The 27,497-nt window shown below is 31.1% G+C and overlaps 1 protein-coding gene across 1 annotated transcript in view; it reads left to right on the top strand.

Annotated features, from left to right (window-relative positions):
- LOC107440440 (obscurin) overlaps positions 1-27,497 on the top strand; it is a 285,805-nt gene that overhangs the window by 37,640 nt on the left and 220,668 nt on the right. The window contains exon 4 of the mRNA XM_071185809.1: positions 2,551-2,774. Coding sequence (XP_071041910.1) covers positions 2,551-2,774 — 224 coding nt within the window. The remainder of the gene's footprint in view (positions 1-2,550; positions 2,775-27,497) is intronic.

The following is a 27,497-nucleotide window of genomic DNA, read 5'->3' as shown; positions in this document are numbered from 1 at the left end:
AAAGCATTTGGAAATGATGAGATTTGTATTCATCAATGGTTTATACAATTCACAATATACTATAATAATAGACTTAGATTACATTACATAACTTAGAAATATCTTCACTGATTTGGTAACTTCATTGATTATTTTTACTGCAAGATTGATTTTGATTTAGCTATTATGGACGACGTACGAGACACTTCATCAGGTACTTTTTTTATTGAGTTGATAGTAATTAAATCAAATATTTTTTTAATGAAACCATGGGAAACATAGATCTAATCAGAACTTCATGAAGAATTGGGTCAAAGTCCTTAAGAAATTTGGTGAAAGAGTAAACAAAGCTTTTGGAAATAGTGCTATTTATGTTCATCAATGATTTATACAAATCATAATTTACTATGATAATAGTAGACTTAGATTACATTACATAGTTTTGCTTCAGCTCACCATCATTAAAATCTACTGTTTGAAGTTGAAAGCTATGGTAATGGCTATTAAAAATAATCTGAACTATTTTAAAATACATATTATCAACATTTAGCATTGTTTAAATAAACGCGTTTAAGGAGCAAATTTTTGCTGCCTTTACCTTACCTAATTCGAGTGCGGAGATTTCAAATTTGAAAATAGTTTTGCTCGGAAAGGTACAAATTTCTTTCAAAATGTTATTTTTAGAATTTTTAGTTTGGCTCATTTGTTTCTTGTCTGAAAGTACAATTTAAAAAAAAAACGTATAGTTTTATATATATATACATTACTACTGTTACTTTGAAAATAACAATAACAGACAACAAAAAAAGAAGAAAATATGACTTTATGTACCCCATTATAAACAAAAGTTCATATTCTCCTTCTTTCTACCACTTCTTACGTAACAGAGAAGTCGGGACACTTAGTATTCACGCGAGTGATTTCCAAAAATCCTTGTTAGTGTATCATTAAATTACACAAAAACTGTTGCTTTCAGTGTTAAACCAATTACAGGTTAGAAATCAGAGATGCGGAAATAACTGTGCTCCGTACAAAAATCTCATTCAAGAGAAAACAGAACAAAAATAAAATTTTGATGTACCAGTATCATTCAAATAAATAAATGTACATGGTACACGAAAAGATAAGTCTTTAAGATAAATTTTAAGAATGAAATAATTGAGTGACCAATCTTTATAGCTATTAAAAAAGACATTTTAATTACTAAGTACATATAGTATTATTTAATATATTTTTTTAAAAAATTCACTCCAAATTTTTAAGAATATTTGTTCAAAATTAAAAATTTCTTTAAAATTGCAATACTAACACAGAACTATTATGTTGATTGTCATTGATATATTTATAAAATAATACTCTGTTATAATTTTAAAAGGAATATCTCGAACCGACATTTTAAAAAACGGACTAACATGATACTTAGGAAATTAATGGAACAATTTAAGTGAAATATTCAACACACAATCTCGTGTGAACTGGGAATAATTTTCTTTTTTCAGCTCAATTCCTTAGTTTTGTTTCTTATTTCGTAAAAAAAAAATATTGACTAAATACTTGTTTGCCAATCAATGAATGGTTTAATAAAAAATAAAATCAAGATTTTTTTTTATACATTCTATTGTTTTTAATTATGCATTCTAGAAAATATGAGAAAAGAATATTTTTTTACCCTTTCATTAGTAAAACATCTTTACACAAGAATAAGTAAAATTTCACGCTAAGGCAAATCTTAACATTTTACATCATTTAAGGAGCGTTTAGTTACAAAAACAAGACATCAATTTTAATTTTCTATCAACTTAAGTCTTTTTTTTTTTTGACGGTAACTCTGTAAGACTCGATACAATTTGAAAGCACTTATTCTTCGTGCATATTTATTTGCTCAAAACATAAGTTCTAGGAAAGTAATTCTGTTATGAATCTAATAATTTAAAAATAATCCTTGCTATTTTATGCTTGAAATGGTAGCTATGGGCTGTGGTAACCCAGTGGTTAGAGAATCGCACTCCGGTCCGGAGGGGCTGGAGATCGATCCTCGACTCCACCTATGCGATAGACGTGCCATACATGCAATAGACGTGCTCGTGAAATCTGCACAATTGAAAGTCCTGTGGTCTATCACTGAGCAGTACCATGGGCACAAGAATCGGGAGAAAATTTCCTATCCCTTCCGATCTATGTGGATCTTGAGGAAGTGATCTCACGAACGAGAATTGCTGCCATTCATCCATGGGGTTCTGACATAAAATGTACTTTCACCCATGCGGTGCTCTCTTGGTAAGCGAAAATCTCACCTTCCTGACTTAATTCGGTAATGCTTGGGGAGCTTGACTTGTTCAAGTGCCATTTGAAACAGCAACAATAACATGGTAGCTATGAGTGCAGAGCATTTTTCCTCAGTTTAAATTTACTTTAAAATGAATATCTTATTATTATGTACAAATTGGCTTTATAAACAACCCGCCCGATCGTGTAGGTTAGGTCTAAAAGGGAATCTTTGTTTTCCTAAATTTATGTAGTTCCAATTATGTAAATAGTCAAATGAATATTGCATTGAAATCTTAATTTCAGGTTTAAAAATGTCGTCAATGGAGAAGAGTTCTTCTCTTATGCAAAGTGAAGATAGTTTCTCTTCTAAAAAACTGGAGATGTCATCTTCTCTTGATGTTCAGGAGTCCAGCATCTCCATGTCTTCCACAAAAGAAGAAGTAAGCGTCTCCAAGAGCGAGATAAGCTCGGAGAAGAAGTCTATTGCCAAATCAGAATCCATTTCCTCAGAAATCAGCGAAGAAAAAGTGAGTTAGTTCACTTAAATTTTAATTTATAAAGTTTGAAAATGCAGCTAAGACACAGATCTGAGTAATTAGTTCGTTTGTCTTGTTGAGTTAAAAGTACTCTTACGTTGCCAGGCTATTTAAAATATCAGTAATTAGTAACCGAATTACTCTTGATAATGACTTCTCAATAAAAAAAAGCGCTATTTGCACTATAAGAGCTTAGGTGCCTATTATTACAATTATTTATTTCTGGCTTAAGTTACTGTGAAATTCTTTTTACACATTTTAAATCTCACATCCTGAAAATTACAAAACATATTATACTTAACAAAAAGAAAAAAAAGAGGGAAATATAAATAAATAAATCCATAGTAAAAGTATTCGAAAAACTATATATAATTAGCAATATCTTACAACAGCAAACAGAACTGATTTGAAATTACATAATATTAAGAAAAGTTTTCGTACCCAGAATATTATTTAAATCTTTGAAACACAAAATGGCGATGAGCTTACTGGATTAACCAGTTAACTGATGTTTTCAGAGAAGTTATAATCAGGGAAAGAGGGAAAAAAAAGAAGTAACCGAACTATTTTATCATAGATTTATTGGAAGATTAATAACCTATATGCCTTATTTTATGTATCCCTACGTTATTTGAAATAAAAAACACAGAAGAATACTCAAAACAAATGTGGATTTGCTATGACAAAATTAAAATGAATTTTATTTTTATTTTTATATTTAACATACCCGTATTGATGCAACCACTTTATGTTATTTTCCTTGATTTAAAAATACACATGAAACCGTCATTTACCTGATCTTCCACTAAGCTCTTCATTTAGTAATTGATATTCACGTTGTAGAATATAACTCGCTTGAATATAGCATGTCTTAGTTATTTTTGTTATTTCTTAGTTATTTTTTCTTTCAATAGTTTTAATTGCTTTTGTTTTAGACCCGCTTTTAAATATTGCTATGCATTTATGTTGTTTTTCCCCATATGAGATAGCATGCAACCTTTCTATCCTAATTAATTTCTGTGAAACTGGTTTAAACGTTAACCTACAGCTTTTCCTGGGCTAGAATTTTGCATGCAATTTTAATATATAATTGACACTATATATATATATATACCACGAAATATATACCTTCGTTTATGGAATAATTAATGAACTAAACTAAGCAAAAACTAGGATGCCATAGGCGATGAAAAATGTAAAAAGTGGTAGGAACTCAATTTTCTTTTATTTATTTATTATCTCTTTCATAATTAAATATCGTAACTACCACTAAGGCTTTCATTTGTTTTCAGCAGTAAATTGTAGTTGTTCTCAGGTCCCTTGTTATGCTGAACGTGGGCCTAGTGCTTAAATCTTGTTTCAGTACTTCCCTTACAAATGTACCGATTTTAATTTCTTTCATTTAAAAAAAATCAAAAATGTTACAAAAATCTCTATAAATTTTTTAAAATCTCACGTCTTTTAGAAATAAAGAAATTCTAAATTATGAATCTTGTACAGAATACTAATCGTGTTTTTTGAAAATGGGCAAGAACGGTTTATTTCTGATTATATTACTCATATAAATATAGTATAAGCATAAGAGATGAATAGTTTTTGTTCCATAATTTATTTAAAAATAAATTAAACTAATGATGTCATACAAAACGTAGAAATCAGCACATCAAATATTGATAATACTGTTAAGATAAATTATAAGACTCTTAGTGCCTCTTCAAACACTGTGGCATGATCCTAGGCCCCGTTGGGTCGCGTGATAATAAAGACCTGTTCTCATTATTTAATTTGATTAAATTATATGTGCATAACTCAAATTATGAAATGTAGTTAATACTACTGAAGTATAAAATATAGGTCTCTATTTAAGACAGAAGCGTTATTTATCAGTCTTTCTTAAAACAGGAATATTTGGCATAAAAACTAAAGCGAAAAAATGTTCACCGTTAAGTGTTAGAAAAATAATAGACGCCAAGACAATTCTCGGTACAATTCTTCTTCTTCACTGTTGATAGCAATGAACCATTTGCAAGCAGAAAACAGTAATTTGAACCTGTGAGTTTCTATTTTTAGCAGCGGGAATAAAATGTATCCTTAAAGATCTACAAAAAAACTCTTGAAAAAAGTTTCTTTTTTTTCACACTCCGAACTGTCTCTTATTCTTATAAACAGTGGTTAAAAAGAAAATCACCTATTTATCAGCATTATACCATTAGAAGGTTTATCGCAACAACGATTTTCTTGTCTAATTTAATATACAATGTACATACCTGCCAACTTTTACGCTTTTCAAATAAGTTTTTTCCTAATGGTAGGGTAAAGCAAATGAAATTTTGATTGTATGTTGGCGTTTTGTAAAAATTCAACTAACAATTAAAAACACTATCAGGGAGCTTAACATATATTCATGTTTAAATTTTTCAATTGTAATGGTTGTCAAAATTATTTTTTAAACCATATTTATTTAATGAAGAATAAAATGTGATTCTATAAATTTTGCCACCACATTAAATATAAAAATAATATCTTTTGGGGAAACCGGAAGAATATGTAACTGATGCAGTTAAACCTTTTGTTCTCTGAAAATTGTATGCGGTCTAGAATAGTAATTTTAAAAATATTACAAACTTCGTGAAATTTTTAGCATTAAGCGACACAAACAATTCCACTTAGTATACATAAATATGTAAACAATATGCACGATTATTTTTTAATTTTAGTGTTTTTCATACATAAAACGCATTTTTTTGTGACCGGGCTTTAACAGTTTAATATTGGTAAGAATTAAAATTGGAGCTCGATTTTTAAGTCAAAATTTTTTTTCCATGATTTTTAAATTGATTTTTATGTCAATCATTATTATTTAAAAAAAGTTAAAAAAAAAAAACAAATATTTCCACATCTTAAGAGGATGCCATACGGGAGAAGATTTTGGCCTAAAATTATCATTTGCTACTATCACTATACTAAACTGCAATGTTTCTTGACAATGGAGAAATATGCTGAGGGCAAACGAAGAAAATAGTTCCCGGCGCGATGTCTGTATTTCGAGGTAAATTACGCATTTCACAATAGAAATATGATAAGTTATCTTAACCCACACATATATAGCGTTAATTTGCTATAATTTTCTTAAAATTTTATTATTTTCAAATTTAAGAGCGGCGCATCGCGGAATGGTATCTTTATTTAGTTATATTTCTTCTATATAACGACTGAACTTATTTCTCCTTCTTCCTCCGCCAGCCGTGACNCTGCCAAGATGAGATAATATAGCGTGACCCACCGGTGGGTCTTCCCGGCGTGAACGTGTTAAAGTATAGAAAAAGTGAGTTCAAGCCTAGAGTAAGCCATGAAGTTTCAAATGCTACTTTAAAAAAGATTCAAAATATTAATATGTCAACAAATTATAGGAAGAGAACTTCGAAAATAGCTCTTTTAGTATTTGAAACTTCATGCTTAACCCCTTGGGGACGGGTGATTCAGAAAAGCATTCGTACAAAATCAGAATCAAGTTGCAATTAAATAAAAAACGGTAACTTAAATGTAGTCGTTGCTAATTTGACAGACTTACTTTGCTTTTATGTTAATTATTGTTAGTTTAATCATATATATAATCTATATTAATTCAAAGCGTAACTAAATAGTTTTATTTTGAACAAAGTATTGGTGAATTAAATAAATCAAAAAAGTTATAACTCCGCCCACAAATAAACCGCTAAAGAAATACTTTGATTACCAGTTTTATCTTCTTACCCTGATTGATACGGTTTTTTGCTGTCACATATTTGTGACAGTCGGCGCGAAAGGGTTAAGACTGAGTTTGCTTTAACGAACTTATTGTATAATTTCAAACACTTCTAAACCATTGTACCATTGTTCTATTTAAAGAGCAATCTTATTAACGTTGCGAAAATCTTCATAGTAGAAATTACAATTTGCATCGAAAGTTATATTTTATAATTTAAATTATATTTGTGTAGTGGTGGTTAAAATAATTTTAATTTTATAAACTAAAATTAAACTATATCTTTCGTTGATGCCATATGCTATAACTTTTATAGTATATCAATATCTAAAAAGGATGTAATTTTTGAGAATGTGAATAAATTTTATTAGGACCTTGTTAAATTTATTGATAGCAACGTTGTTTAATTATTGTTAGGTTTAAAATGACCGATTTTTTAAATACTGATGCATTGTGAACAATAGTAAACTTTTTATCGACAATAATTTCGTATTTATAGTTAGTAGCTGTCATATTCAACATCATTATTGATTAACGCAATTTTTATTTTATTTTTAAACGCTAAATTTTGGTAGCTCAAGGTTATTCTACCTTCCTCTGTTACCCGACATTTTAAGGCTATTAAAATATATAAATTAACTTTTCACTTTAGAATTACAAAAACATTTCAAAGGTTTTTGAATTCCTTTTAAATTGAATATTTTTTTTTTTGGCTGATAAGAATTTCAAAAATTTATAATTTTCTTCTATTTAGTAACCCCTTTAAAAAATTTCGAGATCGTAACAAACCAAATAGTATTATTTGAGTGCCAAGAAAAATAACAATGCGTATAAACCTAACACAATGTATTAAAAATTCAAGTAAAAATGCATACCTACATGGCTTATCCAACGCCTTCAATAACTGAAAGCCTCCACACGGTTTTTTATAGGTAGTCCGATCAGACCACTGAGATGAATATCCACTTTCCGAATGAGTCATTTAATACAAAATCTACTTAAAATAAGAAAGTGGTAGCAAATATATGACTGAAAATTTGTTTTATTTATGAATATTATTGGTTTGCATCATTCACTTGTCAACCACTACAGATTCAATTCTCAAATACATATGACACATTTCTCTCAAGTACTTGTATAAAAGGTTTTGGGATCATGCGCACAACTTGCTCACTTTTTAAATAGTCTGCGCGGACTACTTATAAAAGACCGTGCGGAGGCTTATCTTAGTGAGTAACAGTGGAAAAAAAATTTTACGTTTCAAATCTTATAGGCATGTCACGGTCCATACATGGCCGTGTGGTATCACCCGCTAAACACTGCGCAAAACGTAGTGGTAGCAGGTTCGAATCCCACTGTTACCCTGGATTTTTCTTCGCGCTAGCGTTCTGTTATGACAAAGGTGCAAATGTATGTAAAACCAATAAATCTTATCATGCATTTTTAATAGGAAACTGAAAATCTCCTATGATGCTAGAATAACCACCACATATGAGTATGAGTGACAATGGAAAAAAGTAAAATTACGTGTTAAAAGTAATCAATTTTCTGAGATCCTCTACCACGTAATAGAATAACATTTGTATACTAAAAAATATTGTTCGAAAACTTTAGAGTTTGGTATCAACTCAATAATAAATTTTGTTATGAAACAAAGTTTTAACCCTTTGCTCTTGGGGTCTTCTCAATGACTAATGAAAGGTACGTAACCAATAAAATTTTTCAAGATGAAACTTATTGTTTTAAGCAATGCACACCTACCATTTCAAGGCTATTAACCTTTTACTCTTCTTGTAAAAAATTATTCTAGTGGTAGCTAAGTTTATGTTTTAATGCATTATTTTTATTATTTTTTTTATGTCACACCACTACATATAAATGATTTGAAAGTTCATAAGCAATGCCACAGTGTTTCAGCTCTCTCGGCTAATCATGATTTGATCAGCATATTGCAGCACGCTATTCAGCCGGCAACTGCCTTGATTTCTCCTCCACTTTATCTATGCTTACAGTATTAGTTACCTTAGGGCAAATCACAGATTAACCGGTTTTGTCCCGAATTTATATATGGAAAAAGTGGTTTAATATATTATCGAAATTAATTGGTTTTTCCACTGTTATGGCATTCAAAAAGTCTTTGATAGATCAAAAAGTACTTGTTCCTTATAATTCTAGATCTAATCAAAAATAGCTAAATCATTGTGGTATCTGAGAATCTTTTAATTCACCCAGATAAATGAAAATGCTGAAAAACGTTTCCCACCACAATGAATGTCTTTGAAAAAAGGGACTGTCCTAAATATATGACGCTGGGCGTTAACCGGCTAAGAGGTCTAGTGCCCGCTTCCGCGGGCATGTACCTTGCCACCAACAGTCCGTCGATCGTTCTCCAGCTCTCTCAGGGCCTCCCTGGCCAAGTGGTATTGCCCGTCAAAAGCTGTGCAAAGCGTGGGAGTAGCGGGTTCGAATCCCGCTGTTATTCTGGATGTATCTTTGTGCTATGCTATCTGTCCTTCTCTTTGACAAAGGTTTATAAGCCTAAATTGAGCACACAGGCCTGCAAATGTGCACTCTATAACAAAAGACGCTCGATCAGGCTGGAATGATGCCGACTGGGGACGTATAGTCTTTAGCGACGAATCCCGCTTTCAACTGTGTCCTAACGATTATCGAAGGCGTGTTTGGAGACGCACAGGGCAGAGGGGGGATCCTGTCTTCACTATTGCACGTCACACCGACCCTCAACAAGGTATTATGGTCTGGGGGGGCCATTTCCTTTGACAGCCGGACCCCTTTGGTCGTCATTAGAGGTACACTTACTGCACAGTGGTACGTCGACGACATCCTAATACCTGCTTTGCTACCGTTCCTTTTTGCAGCACCCTGGACTGGTTTTTCAGCAGGACAATGCCAGACCACATACGCGACTTGTTGCTATGCTGCAAGCTTGTCAAACTCTTCCTTGGCCTGCCAGATCACCAGATCTCTCTCCCATCGAGCATGTCTGGGATATGATGGGAAGGCGATTGCATCTGGCACGGAATGTTGATGACCTCGTTCGACAATTGGATCGAATTTGGCAGGAAATACCGCAAGAGTCCATCCGGTAGCTTTATCGGTCTATGCCACGCCGTGTGGCAGCTTGAATCCAGGCTAGAGGCGGGTCAACACCTTATTGAACTTGTTACTGTAACTCTGCAATAAATTATTAAATTGTTCTGAAATTTTAATCATTTTCTATTCTGTACATTGTTTTCCTATCCACCAATTTTTGTTTCAATCGGACAACTCCTTCTTGGTGCGTCGATTTTTTTGTTACAGAGTGTATGTTGAACCAATGAATCCAGCTCTCTCGTGGTGAAACTTTTGAAATGTTGGCAAAATTACCAAAAATTCTGAAAGCTTTGTTTTTTTTTAATTTTCTACCACTCCATAAAATATTTTTTAAAAAGATAGGCAGTTGGCAAGCATGACCATATAATACCTAAAAACTACTATGGAAAGTAATAAATTAACATTAAAATGCAAAAATTTTAACACTTTGAGTTGTAGGTAATTGTAGGTAGCTGGTGATTGAGAGACACCCTTCGAGTGCAAAGGGTTAAATCCAACCCAGAGCTGTTGGATAGCAGGTACAGTATTTTAACATAACTTTCTCTATCAACTTGAATTCTTTCTTTTGCCTGTGCTTGTTTTTTTTTCTCTTTTTTTTAATACACCTATGACGTCCTATTCTCATCCACAGAATGAAACACCAAGTAACCAATCCTGGTCTTGAACTTATCAACCCGAAGAATTTCGACCACGCCTCCTTTTTATCCCCTGCCAATCCCATTTCCCAAAATTATTTTAAAGTGAGTTAATTTTGATAATATTCTTTCTGTCCAGACTCTCAGCATCACGCAGAGCTAAAGATTCCACAAGAGAAGATTCGATTTGGGGTACAAAGGAGGCTTGGATGACATTCTTCGAGTGTGATATTTATTCTTATTTGATAATTGTTTAATGCATGTACCACTTTAAAATTTATGAATAAATTTTATATGGGCTTGAGTGTTTTGATCTTTTTCACTAGCACTACACGAGAGTGAATCAATCTAGGGTTCACAAAAATTAATAAACGATTTAAGAAAGTTAATACTAAATGTTGCTGCGTTTAGGGTGGCTACCGGTCAAATAAATTTTCGAGACCTTTATTCCAAATATGATGAATTTTAAGACTAATTATTTAGAGTACAGATTCATGACTTGACTTGATAGGAGGGGTTTCGAAGTACCTGCCACCAGTTTTGAAGCCTCTAACTTCTTCATCTGATAACCTTTCGGTGACAGGTACTTTCGGCATACATTAGCAGGAAAGAATGACGGATGGATAGCTACAGTATTTAACTCATCAAATACAGGTAGTATTATCATTAATTTGGGACGATATATATGAATTTCAAAAATATGAATATAGATAAATATCAATTCAACTAATTCCTAATGTGAGATTTAAGTGACTAACAGAGGTGATCTGACTTATTTGCAGATCCAGTTCATACTCGTACTCATATGTGGTAGTTATCTTAGCATCAGTCCCGCGAGGGGCTCTAACTAATTCATCTGAGTGGGATTGTGTAATAAATCGCCGAAGCGCAATTGAATGTTGAAAGTTGGGGTTCAGTAGCATTTACTGAGAGAAAATTAAAATAAAGTAGCGAGATTAAACAAGCAAATTTAAGAGAGAAAAGAGTTTTTTGCGGCAGACTGCCTCGCCTCCCCCCGAGCTTCGCAGGTGCACAGTAGCCACAGAGCCTCAGAGAAATAGGAAAAATACGTGATAATGCGCAAAAATACATAGGTGAATATCGAGAGAAAAATTATTTACAACTATTTACAAAATTTACGGGACAGTACCCCTTCGGATAGGAGAAAGGCGGTTGCCGGGTTATCACATTGTTCAGCCATATTATATAGATTGTTTATTCATTGTTTTAAATAGCTATTCATTTATTACACATTGTTCAGCTATGTGTTCATCTATTTTGTTGATTTTTAAATCTTTTCTTAGATTTTTCATTCTCATGGATCTGGGTCTCTAGTGATGTGTCTGAGAAATTTATTTCGAGTACTCTCTAGTTTTTTCTTTAGAGTAGCAGTGGTTGAGCTCCATGCAGTGGTTACATAGCTGATGATCGGTCGAATGCATTGGAGGAATAGCGTTTCTTTTTGTTTTGAGTGCAAGTTTTGAGTTATTGTTTAATATCGGCTTCAGAGCTCTATAGACTCCTTGCGCTTTGCCAATAATATTATCAGTATGGGAATTCCAGTTTAAACTATTAGTAATGGTGACGCCTAGGTAGGTGGCCTATCGAACTAGTGGTATTGTATCATTGAATAGAGTAATATTTGGATAAATTACTTTCTTTTTACTTGATTTTCTAATAATTAGTTGGTGGTTTTGATGGCTACCTTCCATTTTGTGCACCAGTCTTCGATATGTGGTATGAGAATACTGAGATTAGTAACTGACTTCTTAGGATTTATAGATCTGCTCATAAAGGCAGTATCATCCGCGTAGAAGGCTGAGGTGATGTTTCTCATATTATTAAAATTTGGAAAGTCCGCTGAATAAATTAGGTAGAGCACAGGGCCCAGGATTGAGCCTTGCGGAACTCCTGCTCTAATGCACGTAGTGGTAGAAACGGCTGTATTGATCTTTATCTGAAAAGTTCTGTTTGTCAAATAATTAGGGATATTGAAATTTATGAGCTTGTATATGAGGCTTTGATGCCAGACGCGGTCAAACAGATCCAGTTTAGAAACAGACTTTTTCAAATTCTAATTAGTTTCTAAAAAGAAGTGGTAGGTAACAGATCAACTAATAGAAATATTTGTTTGGAACCTTTGACATCCCTTACGCTCTGTATTGTATATTACGCACTTTATACCCTCTAACATTTAATGTGTAAGCGGTGCATTTTTTCAGTGTTCGTGAAATAAATCAGAATGTTTTTAAAGAATTAAAAGTTTTACGCAGTTCTGTTCTTTTCAAAGCTTAAGAGCATGACCATCCTAGTCCTGAAATTGGATGGTGTGGGCCCCCTGCGGTAAAAGCAGAAAACCTGCTCCACTTTTTAAAAAAAAATATTTTCTAGTGGTAACGAAATTTAAGTTATTTTTAGTTTAGTATTTTTCAGTTTAAGTAATTTTTCCACACTACATATTAAAAATTTGAAGTATCACATGGAATGTAACTTTATTGCAGTTATTTTCACGTCGATTATTTTAAATCTGCTGTTTCTCTCTGTAAGCTACAGTTTATATGCAATTTAATATTACATTCCTAATCAAGAGATTCTCGATTGAATACTAAGTATCCTCACTTCTTTGCTACGTGGGTAGTGGTAAGAAAAAGGCGATTATACAGTTCAGTTTATGATGTGTTTCGTTAAAGTCATATATTTTCTGTTTTAAGTGCTATTTTCAAAAGAGCAGACAAGTGTATATGTATGTTTATAAATTTATGCGTTCTTTTTAAACTTGTACATTCAGTCAAAAAATAAACTAAACTAAAAAGACCATTTTTGAAAAAAAAATCTATAGCTTTTTGGACATAAAAAAATTTCCGATTTTAAATCCCCGCACCCGAATTACGTAAAATCAAGTACTTGTATAAATGCAATAAAAAATTTGTCCCATGGCAATCAATGCATAATCTTTGTTACCATAGGAAGAATATTTTCTGATTACGAAAATTCCAGTTGTTGGGGGGTATGAATTAGTCACTAGTATTGTTAACAGAACTGGAGGATTTGAAGTCTTTGTTTAAAGTTTTATTCTAGTAGTTACATCGGTTGCTGCACTTGTAACCAATATTAAATTTTATAAGAATGAGATTTACATATTATCTATAGTTTCGAATTAATTTTTTTAGTGGTAGTTAAACAAATTTTTTTTTATGCAAACAGATACTTTTTAGAAAAATTTAGAATTTAATTGGTATTTGTCTGTTTCATTCTATATGTATCAGTTTAAATTACTTGTGTATTAGTGGTGAATAAAAATTCTTTTAAGTCTAATTTATTAAAATATAAATAATTAGCCTTACTTGCCACTAGGCAAATTTTCTTTCTGAAACTACGGAGAATCTTTTGCAGTTGGAGTCACTGCGTGCAAAAGAGAAATGTCATATTTTTGCTCCGTTTCTCTTAATAAATGGAACAGTAGTGGATATTCCTATTTTTAAATCACCCTTTGTGGTGACGATAAAGACACCTAATAATCATTAATATCAATAAAGAGCAATATCGTTGTATCTGTTTTTATTTATACTGTAAAGAACTGGACAAAACAGTAGTATTTCATTGCTTTCTCACTGTTTTTTTTAAATTATGTGATGGATTTTGAGTAATGAGCCAAATTTTCAACTTTTTCAGAAAAACGGTTTACATATAGGCACCCAGATGTTTCTGTGAATTATACATTTACCGAGTGGAAAATTTCGGAAAATTTTGAAGTAATAAAAGTAATGAAGTTTTTGAAGTGTAGAAAAAAAAGTAAATAAAAGGACCACTCTAAATAACTTTTGATTTAATGATCCGATTTTCAAGCTCTCGGACTCAATCTTAAAGGTTTGAGAGGATGATCACAAATGTGCTAATCACTTAGTGTAAACGTTATTTGAAGTTAGGAAATAGGACATAAAACGTATTTTTTCTGAATAAACATAGTTCCCCCCCCCCCCNCCCCCCCCCAGTAGATTCAGATTTCTGACCCTCAAAACATAGGTTAAGCCACAATCTGGGAAATATTGCCCCCTTGGCCAAAGATTGCCCCGATAGTTTAATCAGAAGAAAAAAGTTCGATCTCCTTAATGTTAATTTTACTTTTTATGTATTTCGCCATATCTTGAAAACTTTTCAAGCGAATAGAAAAATTTTTGCACACAAATATAAAATTAGTTTATTCTAAGTTAATTCCATGTCTAATATAACTAGACTTAACCAAATTTGACTTAAAATCGGTCGAATAGTTCCTAATCTAAGAGATCGAATTTTTAAAAAGTTGTATTTTTAAAATTCTATTTTTCAGGAACTATTCCACCGGTTTCGCTCGAATATCTCATTTTGTCACGTAAAATAGTCAGTCGAAAAAATAGATATGTTTATTCAGAAAAAGTATGGTTTTGTGTCTGATTTCGTAAAGTAAAATATTGAATGCACTAATTAATTAGAATATTTGAGGTCACCCCCTCGAACCATTAAGTTTGAGTCCTAGAGTGTGAAGATCCTATCATTAGATCAGAAGTTATTCAGGGTGCTCCGTTTTTTATTTTGCGCACTGTACAAATGTTACCTTCGGGAAAAATGTATGGACTGTCATTTTGTTGACACTAGCTCTGCATACATCACAAAACTAACTATAGAAAAAAATCCACAATATATAAATACTCTTATAAAACTTAAATTTAGATTTTAACTGTACCATTCTATATTATAAGCTGCAATTGAAAAGCGAATTCATAAGCTTCATTACAAAAAGATGATTTTGAAGATAAAATGTGTAATTTATACCGGAGATAATGCATTTAAGTGAGTCGCGAAATTAGTGTTACACGTTTTAGTGTCATGATAATGTATCTATCCTGCAGTGTTAAAAATGTATCAAATAAAGTTGACAGTTGACATTTAAAGAAAGTGGTAAAATTTTGATGACACATTGGTATAGAGCGTCACATTGTAAAAAAAGAAAGCGATTTGGCTACACGTCAAGTAGAAAAGAAGGAAGAATTGTTGGTAAAAATTAACGGTACATAAGAATATATTTACGCAGTTAAAAGTAAACCAAGCTCTCAATCAAAAATTATAAAGCAAATAATAAGTGTTTAAAGAAAAGAAAACTAGCGTTCAAGTGTTTAACATAAGAAAAAAAAAGGAAAAACATGGAAGATATTCGAAACATCTAAAGAGAGAAAGAGAGTGGTGCATGAATAATTTAAATATACATTGATTTGTATGAAAGTGGGGGCTAATACTTATTTGACTTATTTTTTTTACCACTACCCAATTGGAAAAAAGTTCATACTAAAAACTAATGTGAATTAGTTATGTCAAATTTGAAGCGAAAGCGAAAAATTTAAGTGACATCTATATTGATGCGCCCACTTTATGTTATATTTCCTGATTGATAAATACCCCTGAAAATGTCACTTACCTGTATCATCCACCAAGCTATCCAAATATGTTATGGAAGACAAAGTTTTCCTGTTTAAAAGAGCTTCTGGAAATGGCGATCTCTTAAAATTTGCTTCGACCAAAATGAGCGTAGCAAGTTTCTTTTTTTTCAATACTACTACAGAAATAAAAACATACTAGCATTTTTTCAAAGCAATGCAATACTCTAAAAAGATTTCAAAATAGTTTTAATTAAAGCTGGAAAGAAGATATTAACTTTCTCTCCACATTTTGGCCGATGCGAATATAGGTAAAAATGACACCATTGCTAAAAGCTTCATCTTTCAAATTGTGCTAACAATTTAGACATGTAAAATTTTCCAAAGCTTTTGTTTCTGGGAGTAATTTTGTTTTCATAGAGTTAGTATGGAAGTATTTCCTTAATTTTGTCCAAAGCCTGTATATTACCACTTTTTACTCACTGGATTTGTAGGTTGACCTCAGATATACTAATTAATTAGAGCAGAAGATATTTTAAGTTGCGAAATCAGACAAAAAAATGTACTTTTTCTGAATAAACCTACTTTTTTTCGACAGATTCGGATTTCTGAGCCCCAAAATATAGGGCGTAGGCGCAACCTGGGAAATATGGTCCCTGTAGTTTGGTCAAGAGTAAAAATTTTGAACCATCATCAAAGTTTTGAATGTTAATTTTGCTTTGTGCGTATTTTGCAATATCTCGACAACTTTTTAAGCGAAGAAAAATTTTTTTGCACTCAATAGTAAAATTCGTTTTTCCAAAGATAAGCGAATTTTATAATTGTGTGCAAAGATAATGCCATGAAAAAAACAATTTTTAGTAAATATTTATTTTATTATTATTTTTTTAATAGTGGATGAACATTTTTTGAATTGTAAGGTCATTTGCATCAATTTGAAGCATAATCATCATTTTGAAGAATATAATTTTACATGGCAAAATAGAAAGTTTGAGTGAAATGGGTAGTTCTAGAGAAATCAAATTTTAAATATTTGACGTTTTTGAAATTCAATTTCTCAGGAACTTTTCGACCGATTCTGCTCAAATTTTGTATTCTGCCAAGTAAAATTATATTCTTTAAAAATATGCAAAATATTTTATACCTTACACTTCAAAATTGTTTTCGACCATTATTAAATAAAATTATGAAAAAATAACAAATATTTACTAAAAGATACTTTTTGCATGGACATGCCTTTGGATAAATGAATTTTATAATTGTGTGTATATATTTTTCAATTTGCGTAAAAAGTTCTCGAGATATAGCGAAATGCGCATAAAGTAAAATTAACGTTAAGGGGTCAAAACTTTGGAGGGCTCGCCTGACTATACTATTGGGATCATATTTCCCTGATTGAGCCTGCCCCCGATATTTTGGGGGTCAGAAATCTGAGTCCATCAATAAAAAAAGGTATGTTTATTCAGAGAAAGTACTTTTTTGTGTCTGATTTCGTAACTTTAAATATCGTCTGAACTTACTAATTAGCATATTTGAGGTTACCCCTTCAAGCCATTAAGAATGAGACGTAGAACTTGAAAATCCGATTATTAGTTCAAAAGTTATTTATGATGATCCGTTTTTTTGTGTGCACTGTACAATGTGCAGAAAAATAAACAGATCACTCTGAATAACTTTTGATCTAATGATCGGATCTCCACGTTCTAACACTCAATGGATATTTTAAGTTACGAAATCAGACACAAAAACGTGCTCTCTCTTAATAAACATATTTTTTCGGTGGATTCGGATTTCTGACATCAAAATATAGGGTGGCCGCCGCAATCCGGGAAATATGGTCACAATATTTTTTCAAATATTTACTTTTACTATAATTTTTTTTGTTGTTGCATGGAGTGATTTTTGGATAAACGAATTTTAAAAATGTCTGGAAGTCTTTTGCTCTCTTAAAAAGTTTTCAAAATATGGTAAAATATACAAAAGTTAAATTAACATTAACGTGTCCAAACTTTCAATCGCTCTTCAGATCAAATTATTCCCAAATTGTGTCTTCTATATTACTAGTATTTTGGGGCTCAGAAATTCGAATCCATCAAGAAAAAAATTTCATTCAGAGAAAATTCAGAGGAAATACGTTTATTCAGAGAAAATGTGTTATTCTAAGTAGTCCGATTTCTTTATTTTTTCGTTTTTATTTTCTCACTGTACATACGCAAGTAGTTTATCATGGTCATGGATTCTATTTTCTTCATTCAGCAGTTTAGTTCTTTTACTCAAGTATTTGAGTGACAAATTATATTGAGATTATTTCTTTTAGTGAGATGGAAGTCGCTAAGAAATCTGTATTTATATTTAGATATGAAGTTTATGCGTTTCAAGTAAAAAAATAATTTCTCGTATCATCTCAAATGTTTTAGATATAGAGGGTAGAACTGAAATTGGTCTATAGTCTGACAATTCATTTATCTGACCTTTAATGTAAATTGGAGTAACAATAGAGGTTTTCTAAATAGCTGTAAATCTGCCATCCATCTGTAAGTCATACAATAAACAAGTAAGAGAATCAACGTGACATTTAACAAGAATCTTAATTGTTTTTACATCTATTTCATTCCATCTGCAACTTTTTTTGCAATTAAAATGTCTTATTACTTTTAGAACAGAAAAAATAAATTTGACTATACTTTTAAGTATTTCATGCAACTCATATTGGTTACGCAAGGTGTAAATTTAACCCTACGCACGCCAATGTGAGGCGCTTTTTAACAGTCACCTCCTATAAAATTAATTTTTTTATATCTTAATAATTAGTTACCACATTAGGTTAAGAATTTTAAAAAATTTATAAAAATACTGTATTAAGTATTTTAAATGATTTAGTGCTTATATAAGTACAAAGAGCATTTTAAAGTACTCGGAGAGCAAAGGGTTAAAAGTTGTAAAATGAGTATTGAACATATTGGCTAGTTGGAGATTCTTTGAAGTTTCGAATTATTCTTTTCAGTGATAGTTAACTAAAGCAGAATTTTTTTTAAACAAACAGATATTTTTTTAAAATTTATTAGAACTTAGGCTTTTGTCGACAAGGCTTTATATATATGCTTAAATTACTTCTTAAATAGATGACAAAATTCTTTCAATTCTAATTTATTAAAACAAAAATAAATAGGGTTTCCACGACCTGGAAAAAATAAATAAGTGGTAGTTTTTAAGACTACTGAAAGATGCTTAAATTTATCTTTCATAGAATAACTAGGGCTATAACTAGATATTTCGCGAAATAACCAGACAAGTTATTTGAAGTATATAAAATTATTGAATTCGAGGATTTAACTAGGTATTCTATAGAATAAAGATTACTTAATCGTTTAAGTATGAAATACGGTTCTAGCTTAGCACTGACGTGTGTGTACGCTTCATTCTGTTGCCTTTAGACGTAAAATTTTGATAATATATTTATATATTACATAATTTATATTAAATAATATTATCTGCTTTACCTTATTATTTAACAAATAATCATCCGCAATCGGGATAAATTCATTTTTCGAGAGATTTTAGCTATTTATGATAAATTAATTTATGAAATGACTTTGAAATTGTTTATTTTTCACTTTAACGATCTATCATTAGTTATTTCATAGAATAACTAGGTAAAGTATGAAATTTCTCATCTATTATATACTTTAACTGACTTGTATAGTTATTTCATGAAATACCTAGTTATTTTATGAAATAACTGAATTATACGCCTTAATGGTAACATATCCATGAAAATGAGAATGCTTGACGTAATAAATACTCTAAAGGTTTATGTTTATTCGATTTGAATCGTTAAAAGGTATTTTCCCCCTGGTGTCCTCAAGACTTTTAGATATACTAAAACGAGCTGTATCGGTGTTTAATTATAAAATTGTTTTAAAGTTATTTATATAAGATTTTGAGATCTCTCTCGTGATTCAAAGTAAGTTTTAACATTCGATTTTTATGTATGTTTTTTTTTCTCTAAATGAACAATCACACAATTTTATGTATGTTTAGAATTTTTAATCTACCGTGAGTTTGAATGAAATGTCTTCATGGTGTTACTATTGACATAGTTTTTTCTTCTTCTTTTCTCTCGAACTTGAACACTTCCGCAGTTTTCTTCGTTAATTAGCTGTAAAGAAAGTTTCGCGACTTCCTCTTTTTTTCGTCTCATGGTAAATTCCCAGGATAAAAGCCAAGAGCTTCAGGTAAGAAGTTGGTATATGATATCCATCACTTTAATGTTACGTTTTTTTCCTGCTTTGGCCTTGGGCTCAAAAACTCCGAATCCAAATAGTGCAAGGTAAAATTATTGAGTCTTTGAAGTTTGTTATTTTAAGACTACATTTTTTATTTATTTTAAAAACATTTTGAAATAAACTAATTTTTCTGGTAAACTCATTTAAAATTTCACATTAACTAAATCAAAGGGAGTAAAAACTCATAACATGATTATGATATGCACAATTACAATGAAAAAAATGTACTAACTAAGCATAAGTTTTTCTTGACATGACATTAGACTTACTCACGAAATTATCAACTCTTTAAATTACTTTTTTTTTCAAATTTTTTTTTGATTTTTCAGTGACTTGCCATTGTTGTTTTTATACGAAAAAGATAATTACCAAACGTGCATGGAAGAAATTTAACCATTCGCTGTCGCTGTCATCTATCAAAGGAAAGTCACCACTCTGAAACTTAAACTCTTTATATGTTAATAATCAGTAACCTCATTATTTTATGAATTTTAGAAATCATATAAAAATATAAGATGTAGATTATATCAATTAGTGTACATTAGTTTAAATAGCATATTTCTTCCTTTTGAGTTAAAAAAAACAATTGTTATTTATTATTTTTAGACGAACGATTACGTAATTTAAAAAGCATCAAAAGGTTTTATACGCTCTGCAAGTTTTTATTTTATTTCATAAATTTTGAACCCAACCCAGATGACAAGGGAATTCCTGGATCAAGTATTCGGAGAAATTTCACTTCGTGGAATTCGTGGAGGACTTTTTGATGGAACTAACCCGTAAATGCGTTACATGGAGAGGAAAACATGAAAACCTCCCACTGTTAGCTTGACGGTAAAAGGACTCTAACACATGATCCGTCCACCACTGAGGGTATTTTACATCAGCACAGTGGCCATTGCGAGCTGAGTGCGGAATTCGTATTGACCAGCCATCTCTGGGATTCGAACCCGGTTTGCCTTATTGGAAGGCGGATGGCTTATCGCCTGAGCCCCTAACGGCTCTGCTCTGTAAGTTTGAATGAAATGCTGCTTTGTTTTTATTTTTGTTTGAGCACTAACATTCAACAGTTTTCTTAGTTAATTAACTCTAGATAAAAATCGTAACTCCATAGCTAATCAATAAATTGAAATTTTATTGAAAATTAATTTCGTTAGTTACGAATCAAATTGTATTTTTGCACTTGATTCAATAATCCAGGGCCAAGGTCATGTGATATAAGCCATTATTTAATCTTTTCCACTTTTTTAAAATTTTTTTAAAGAAAATAAAACTATCTGCATCAATTGGGAACTGCGTGACCAGATATTGTAATAACTGGAGCAGAACAGTAACATTTAAAGTTCTAAAAGGAAAAATGCTAACCAGGGATTTTATTTTACTGAAAATTAAAGGAATTTTGCATGGAGTTGTAGTTTTGTTGTATATTATTAGTTTGAATGGAAAAGAAATGGCTTTGAACTGTTTTTTTGTGACTCTCGTAATCCAACATATATCCGTATCCAAAAGTGATCAGCACTATCGAGATAATTTTTTATAGTTATCTGTTTCATGAATGGGTGACTAAATGTAAACAATAACAAGCTTCCTATAACCGAAAGAAATATAGAAAACTTCCGGTGAATCCCTTCGCTTATGCTATGTTTACAAGGTGATGTGTTAACACTCTTAATATTCTAGGTAGTTTTATTATTGTAATTTGTGTTTAAAATCAGGCATTATTTTGCTATTTATAATAATTTTTCGTAATTTATGAATTCTAAAAGGTCTTGAACCGTAAATAAATTTGAGGAAGTTAATATCACAACATAAATAAAGCGTAAGGTTTGACATATTTCGAGTGTTATCGCTTGCTTGGCTAAATTTGTGTTAAAAATCACCATTTGTTATTTATTTATTTTTTGTTTGGTAGCATCATTGCTTGCGAAATGTTCCAAATTCGTTTGTTGTTTGTTTCGTTGACAGTAAAATTGAGAGAACGTGCTATATTGTTAACACCACAAGTTTAATACTATTTGATAGCATGCTTATTCAAGGCGGAAAAGTAGCCCGGGAGTCTTATGACGAATTCCCTAGCTCCACTTGTGCTTAGCTGTTTGTTGTTACACATCCCTCTACAGAAGGAAAGCCTAGACCAGGTCCAGAAGGCCCCGTCGCGTCAGTTTCCCATATATATGCAGAAAGTCCCGATTAACCAGCAGCTGCTTAAAAGAAGCGCCAAGGCAAAAAAGAAGGTGACCAGGACTAGCAGGTTGTGAGCAGGAACAAGGTTGGAAAGTCTTCTCCCCATTTTGAAACCTTAAACACTTAAGATGGCCACTACGAAATCTGGCCATTCGTGGCCGATTGAGAAGGCCGGGGACCGCAGCAGGTTAATGATAGGCCAGGGCGATTGCCGTCATACCACTGTTGGGATGGAGTACGGCCCCACACTGGAAGCTAACGATGCTTTCCCAGGGAGGGGATCTCAGTGGAAGTAAGACGGTTCAAACAAGCCATAGGAAGATCACAGGCATTCTTAGCGAGTACATCGGCTGTCTCATTGCCATGTACCCCGACATGCGATGGGTTCAATTGGAGGCTTATTGGTGTCTTCAAGCCTATATCAGAGAGAAACTTCATAATCTCCTGGTCAGGAATATCAAATATTTCCGGCCAGTTCTTGAAATACTGTATAGCACTCCTACTATTGGTCAACATCCAAATGCAATTATTATCAGTTGTCTGGGCATAATTAAGGGCAGTTCCAATAGCTATGATCTCATATCTGAAGACTGAGCAATTGTCAGGGTTTCGGATACTGATCCTGACTGCACTATCATTGCTGTTGACAAAAACACCACTCCCGGCTCTACCGTCTTCCAACTTGCTACCGTCAGTGTAGATGACCAAGGTGCCAGAAGGGATACTATTGACAACCTCTAGGGCCAACTGTGTGTGCTTAGCTTCATACGGTTATACATCCATAGGAATAAATTGTTACTTTATTCCTCTGTATGGGAATAATTCATTAATGTGACCCGTGGTTAATAATTCATTATCATGGCCCATGATAAAGAAATGGTTTATTAGTTTGACCTATTGCAAAAGAAAAATTTGCAAATGTGTTCCGGGATAAAAGAAGCTTAATGAATTTTAAAATGCTGGATATGCAAATTAACTTAAAAACATTGTCTTAAATTCATATTTTAAAAATGAAAAATTGTCTTTGCAATAAATATGACAGAATTTTCAAATGATAAAGTTAATAAAATAATGTGAAAAACAACTCAGTATCAAACTCTCAATGCTGTTTTGCTATCACGAGAATTCCTTAAAAAACGTGTTGGTGGTTACTGTTGTTACGAAAACAAAACACTTCAAATTAAAGTCTTGAATTAATCGTATCGCATTAGTTTATATTAGGAGAGTTATACCTTTACTTCAATTTTCCCTTATTAGAATTAGCTTAATCCTGTTTCCATAGCAGCAGACAGTTTAGATTCTTAGTTGGGAAGATTTCTTGAAATAACTGAATAGTGCTTTATTTACGAACTTAAGAGTACAATCATTTGGACTCCTTTTTTTATTTAAGGAAGCCGATAAACAGTCTTATTAATTGTTATTAATTATAAGAAGAGATGAATATGGTTGTTGGATATAGCATTAAAGTTTCAAGATTATTTCGAAATTAGTTTAGAGCTTAAACGTGAGAATTGGTTATTTTCTTAGTTATAGATTTTGCTATTAATTTTCAATTTGCAGATCAGCTATTAATTTTCAACAAAGAATATAAAAATGCATCGCAGAAAGTTTTAAGGGACTCTGTATTTTAAAATATTTATTCAAATATGTTATGAACCAAAAATACGACCAGTTATAAACATACGATTAGGATAATAAAACACAAAAAGAAAATTCTATTAAAATTGTTGAGAATAAAATTGTTTAAATTTTTTTATAAGTATATTTTAAATTTTTTTTTTCTTGAAAATATCAAAGTGTTTGATTAATCATAAACATGTCGTTGTTGTATAAACATTCGATTTGGATAATAAAGTACAAAAACAAAATGTTATTTAAATTGTTGTAAAAAGGAAATTTTAAATCTTTATGAATCTTTTTTATATTTTGAAATAATCAAATAACATAATCAATCATAAACATAATTTTTGGATAAAGAAACAGAATAATAAAATGTTATTGAAATTGTTGAGAAAAAGAGTTTTTTTTAAGAAATTTATAACTATTTTTTATTTATTTATTTATTTATTTATAGCAAGAATTGTAGATTTCATTTTCAAACATTTTCATGCGCAATGGAGCATACGTCATCAAAATTATCTATTAAAACGCATAAACGATTTTAACCTTTTTATTTAAAAATCAATAATCTAATACTAAAATATTTTTAATGATTGTAATTTTATACTTATCTGATTCTATTTATATTTTTTTGTAGTAACGAAAAAACTATTTTTTACAACTTCAAAAATTATTTAGCATAATTAAAAAAAATTTATAAGTGGTTAAATATTAAAATACATAAATAATTTTGACTTTTAAAAAAAAATAAAAACCTTAACTCGATTCTAAAGCAAATTACAATGAGGATGATAATCCTGTAAACACCTATATCTACTTTTTTATCTTACTGGATCTAATGTATTTAACATCTTAAAAATATATCATTCATGGTGAAACATAAGTCATAAAAATCTATAATGATTCCTAACGTAAATTAGTTATAAAAATATTAATTATGAACCATTAAGACTTATTATTATTATTTGTCATAAATCCGAATTGAATACTAAAATAAAATGTGTGCATCCCTATATTTATGTATTTGTTTATTTTCGACTTTTTAAAAACATGACAAAAACTAGATTTTATATTTTCGCAGTCATAAAACTTAATCACTGAAATGTTGGATATTGACTTATTTTATATTAAAAACAATAACGGAAAATTAAAATAGTTTTGCACTGAGTTGAAATTCTTTTAGTCCACTATTTTTGACTCGAATTTTTTATTTATTTCTAAAATGAAAAGTAGACTTTAAATTTTAAAAATATATCGGACAATTTTAAATTTAAGGTTTCTTAAAAATCAAAGAAAACACATGAAGAGTTTTGACTTTTTTTTTTAAATAAAAACTTCCTTTCAATTGTAACCATGTATTTACATTCATTTATGTAAGTTCTCATTTTAAATCATACGAAAAAACTTTTTCCACATCTTTGAAATTTGTCATGCATAATAAATTATAAAAATGTAATTATTAAATGCGCGTAAATGTTTACGACCATTTTTTTTAAGTGAGGACAACAAACCATGATTTTAATGGGGCCGAAATGTAAAACGAAAACTTAAAAATAGATTTATCATAGAATGAATGTTCTCCTATGTTTTGTAAAACTTTTTTTTTAAGAAAGCCATCATATTGATAACTACTGACGTGATCTCTTTATTTTTGAAACTATCCACATGGCCAACGATATCCTCAGATGAGGTGCATGAACTGAACCAGTTAGGGCTGCGAGTAACTCAGGTGTAGATCTCTAAAAATCTCAACTGATTCTTTGAAATGATTTGAATGGATCTAAAACCATCCTTTGTTTTAACTGATGAGGCTTTTTTCTAAAAACAATTCTGTCTCCGTCTGTTTCAATGAAAGCTGCTCGAGGAATCTTAACCTAGGTTTAGAGAAACGTTTGCTAAATTTGATTCGGTTAATTCAAGGCAAAGCAATACGGATCTACGCCGGGTGGTGTTCGAAGTGTGTTATTTTGAAATTTAAATTAAGCATGTAATTTTATCTTTATTTTTAAGAGTGATTAAAAAAAATCTGATTTGTGTATTTTTATTAAAAGACTGTGTGAAGACAAGTAATATCCTTCCTTCATCTAAAATTTCAAAAGGATTATCATAGTTTCTAATCAGGTAAATAATTTCTGCCATTTTTTAAAAAGTTATTCGAACGATTATTTTCGTTTGAAATCAGGTAAATAGTTTTTGCCATGTTTTGAAAAATCATTCTAAGGATTGTTTTAACTCCTAAACAGGTGAATAATTTGTGCAATTTTTGTAAAGAAATTTTTGAATTTTATATACTAATGTGGTATTTTGTTAATTGGATTTGGTTTGATTGATTAATATAAATTTTCGGAGCAAGAGATATGTTTTGGATATACCGCGCCTAAAACCAGGTAAAAAGCAGAATAACTCAATTAAAATTCAAGAAACTTTATTAAAATCTAATCAACCAAGTTTAAACTAGTTTAAAATCAGAATAGCAAGGTCAAAATTAGAACTAAATCGAATTATAATCTGTTACTATGGTATTTTATAATTAGCCTGTAAAGTTTGGACATGGAATCAAATTGAATAAATAAATATGAAAATAAGTCATTTTGACAGAAAATCTACTGCAGATGACCAGTTTTCGAATTCATCTATTAAACTGTGTACTTTAAAAATGATGTACAAAATATGATTTGCTTATTTCTTATAGAAGACAAATTATAAGCAGTTTTATGCCCGTATCTTATTTTTGAAAAAGATAAATTTAATTTATCATCAAGTAATTTTTTTTAAATTTTCTAAAAAGTTTCTGAATTTTATTTATTACTTGGTCATTTTGTATACATATTCGAATTCTACATTGACTGATCTTGAAACCTGAATTTACCTTTTAAAGGCAAATTCAGTGAAGTCAAACCTTGATCTTTGTTTTGTTTTATGTATCCAAAAATNTCTTTTTCCTGCTCCGCTCGCTTCCGTGCTCTGTAATCACGGTAATATTGTGCATTTTTCCCTCGTGGACCTCTTGAACCAGTGGAAGTGCTTGTGGTTGCCTCATCGTCTCGCCATGGAAAATGTATTTGTATTAATAATGTATGTGAATGCGTCATAATGTAATTTCAAAAGAGAAAACCTAACAATCAATTGATATTCACAAGAGACGTACCTTAAATCCGTCGCAGGGAAAAATATACTTGAGGGTGCCCCTTGGCGAAATTGGCGACTTATGTTTGGCGCCATACTTGTTTGCCCGGATCGCCATGGTAACCCACAAACAGGACATTTATATCTATTACTAATTAAACCTTCATTCATGCACCAGTCAATCACTGTTTTTTTCCCATTGTTATTCAAATCGTACAGAAACTTGAGATTTATCTTATTGACAGTATTCATTTATAGAACCAGAAGCAAAAGTAACCTTACCAGCCGGTATCCAAAGTAGAACTAACGGATCTCTGAAATTACATTTAAAAATTCATTTAAAAACAACACTAAATTCTAAACTAATCAGAATCACGATTAAAATCGAAACCAATCAGAATCACGATTGGTTTTCAACATCGCCCAGCTTGGCGATCACAACTTGGTGGGAGCACCCTCAAATATAGTCTACCCAAGAAATTGATAGAACTTAAAAGAACATAATTTGATAGTGAACATTTTCCTGACGTTTTTGGCCTATAGTGTGCTAGGTTTTAATTTTTGGAATTATGAATAATTATCAAAAAGGGCGATAG

Source organism: Parasteatoda tepidariorum, chromosome 9, assembly GCF_043381705.1.
Source record: "Parasteatoda tepidariorum isolate YZ-2023 chromosome 9, CAS_Ptep_4.0, whole genome shotgun sequence".
NCBI lineage: Eukaryota > Metazoa > Arthropoda > Arachnida > Araneae > Theridiidae > Parasteatoda > Parasteatoda tepidariorum.
Note: the sequence above shows the minus strand (reverse complement) of the source record. Positions and strands in the feature narration are given on the sequence as shown.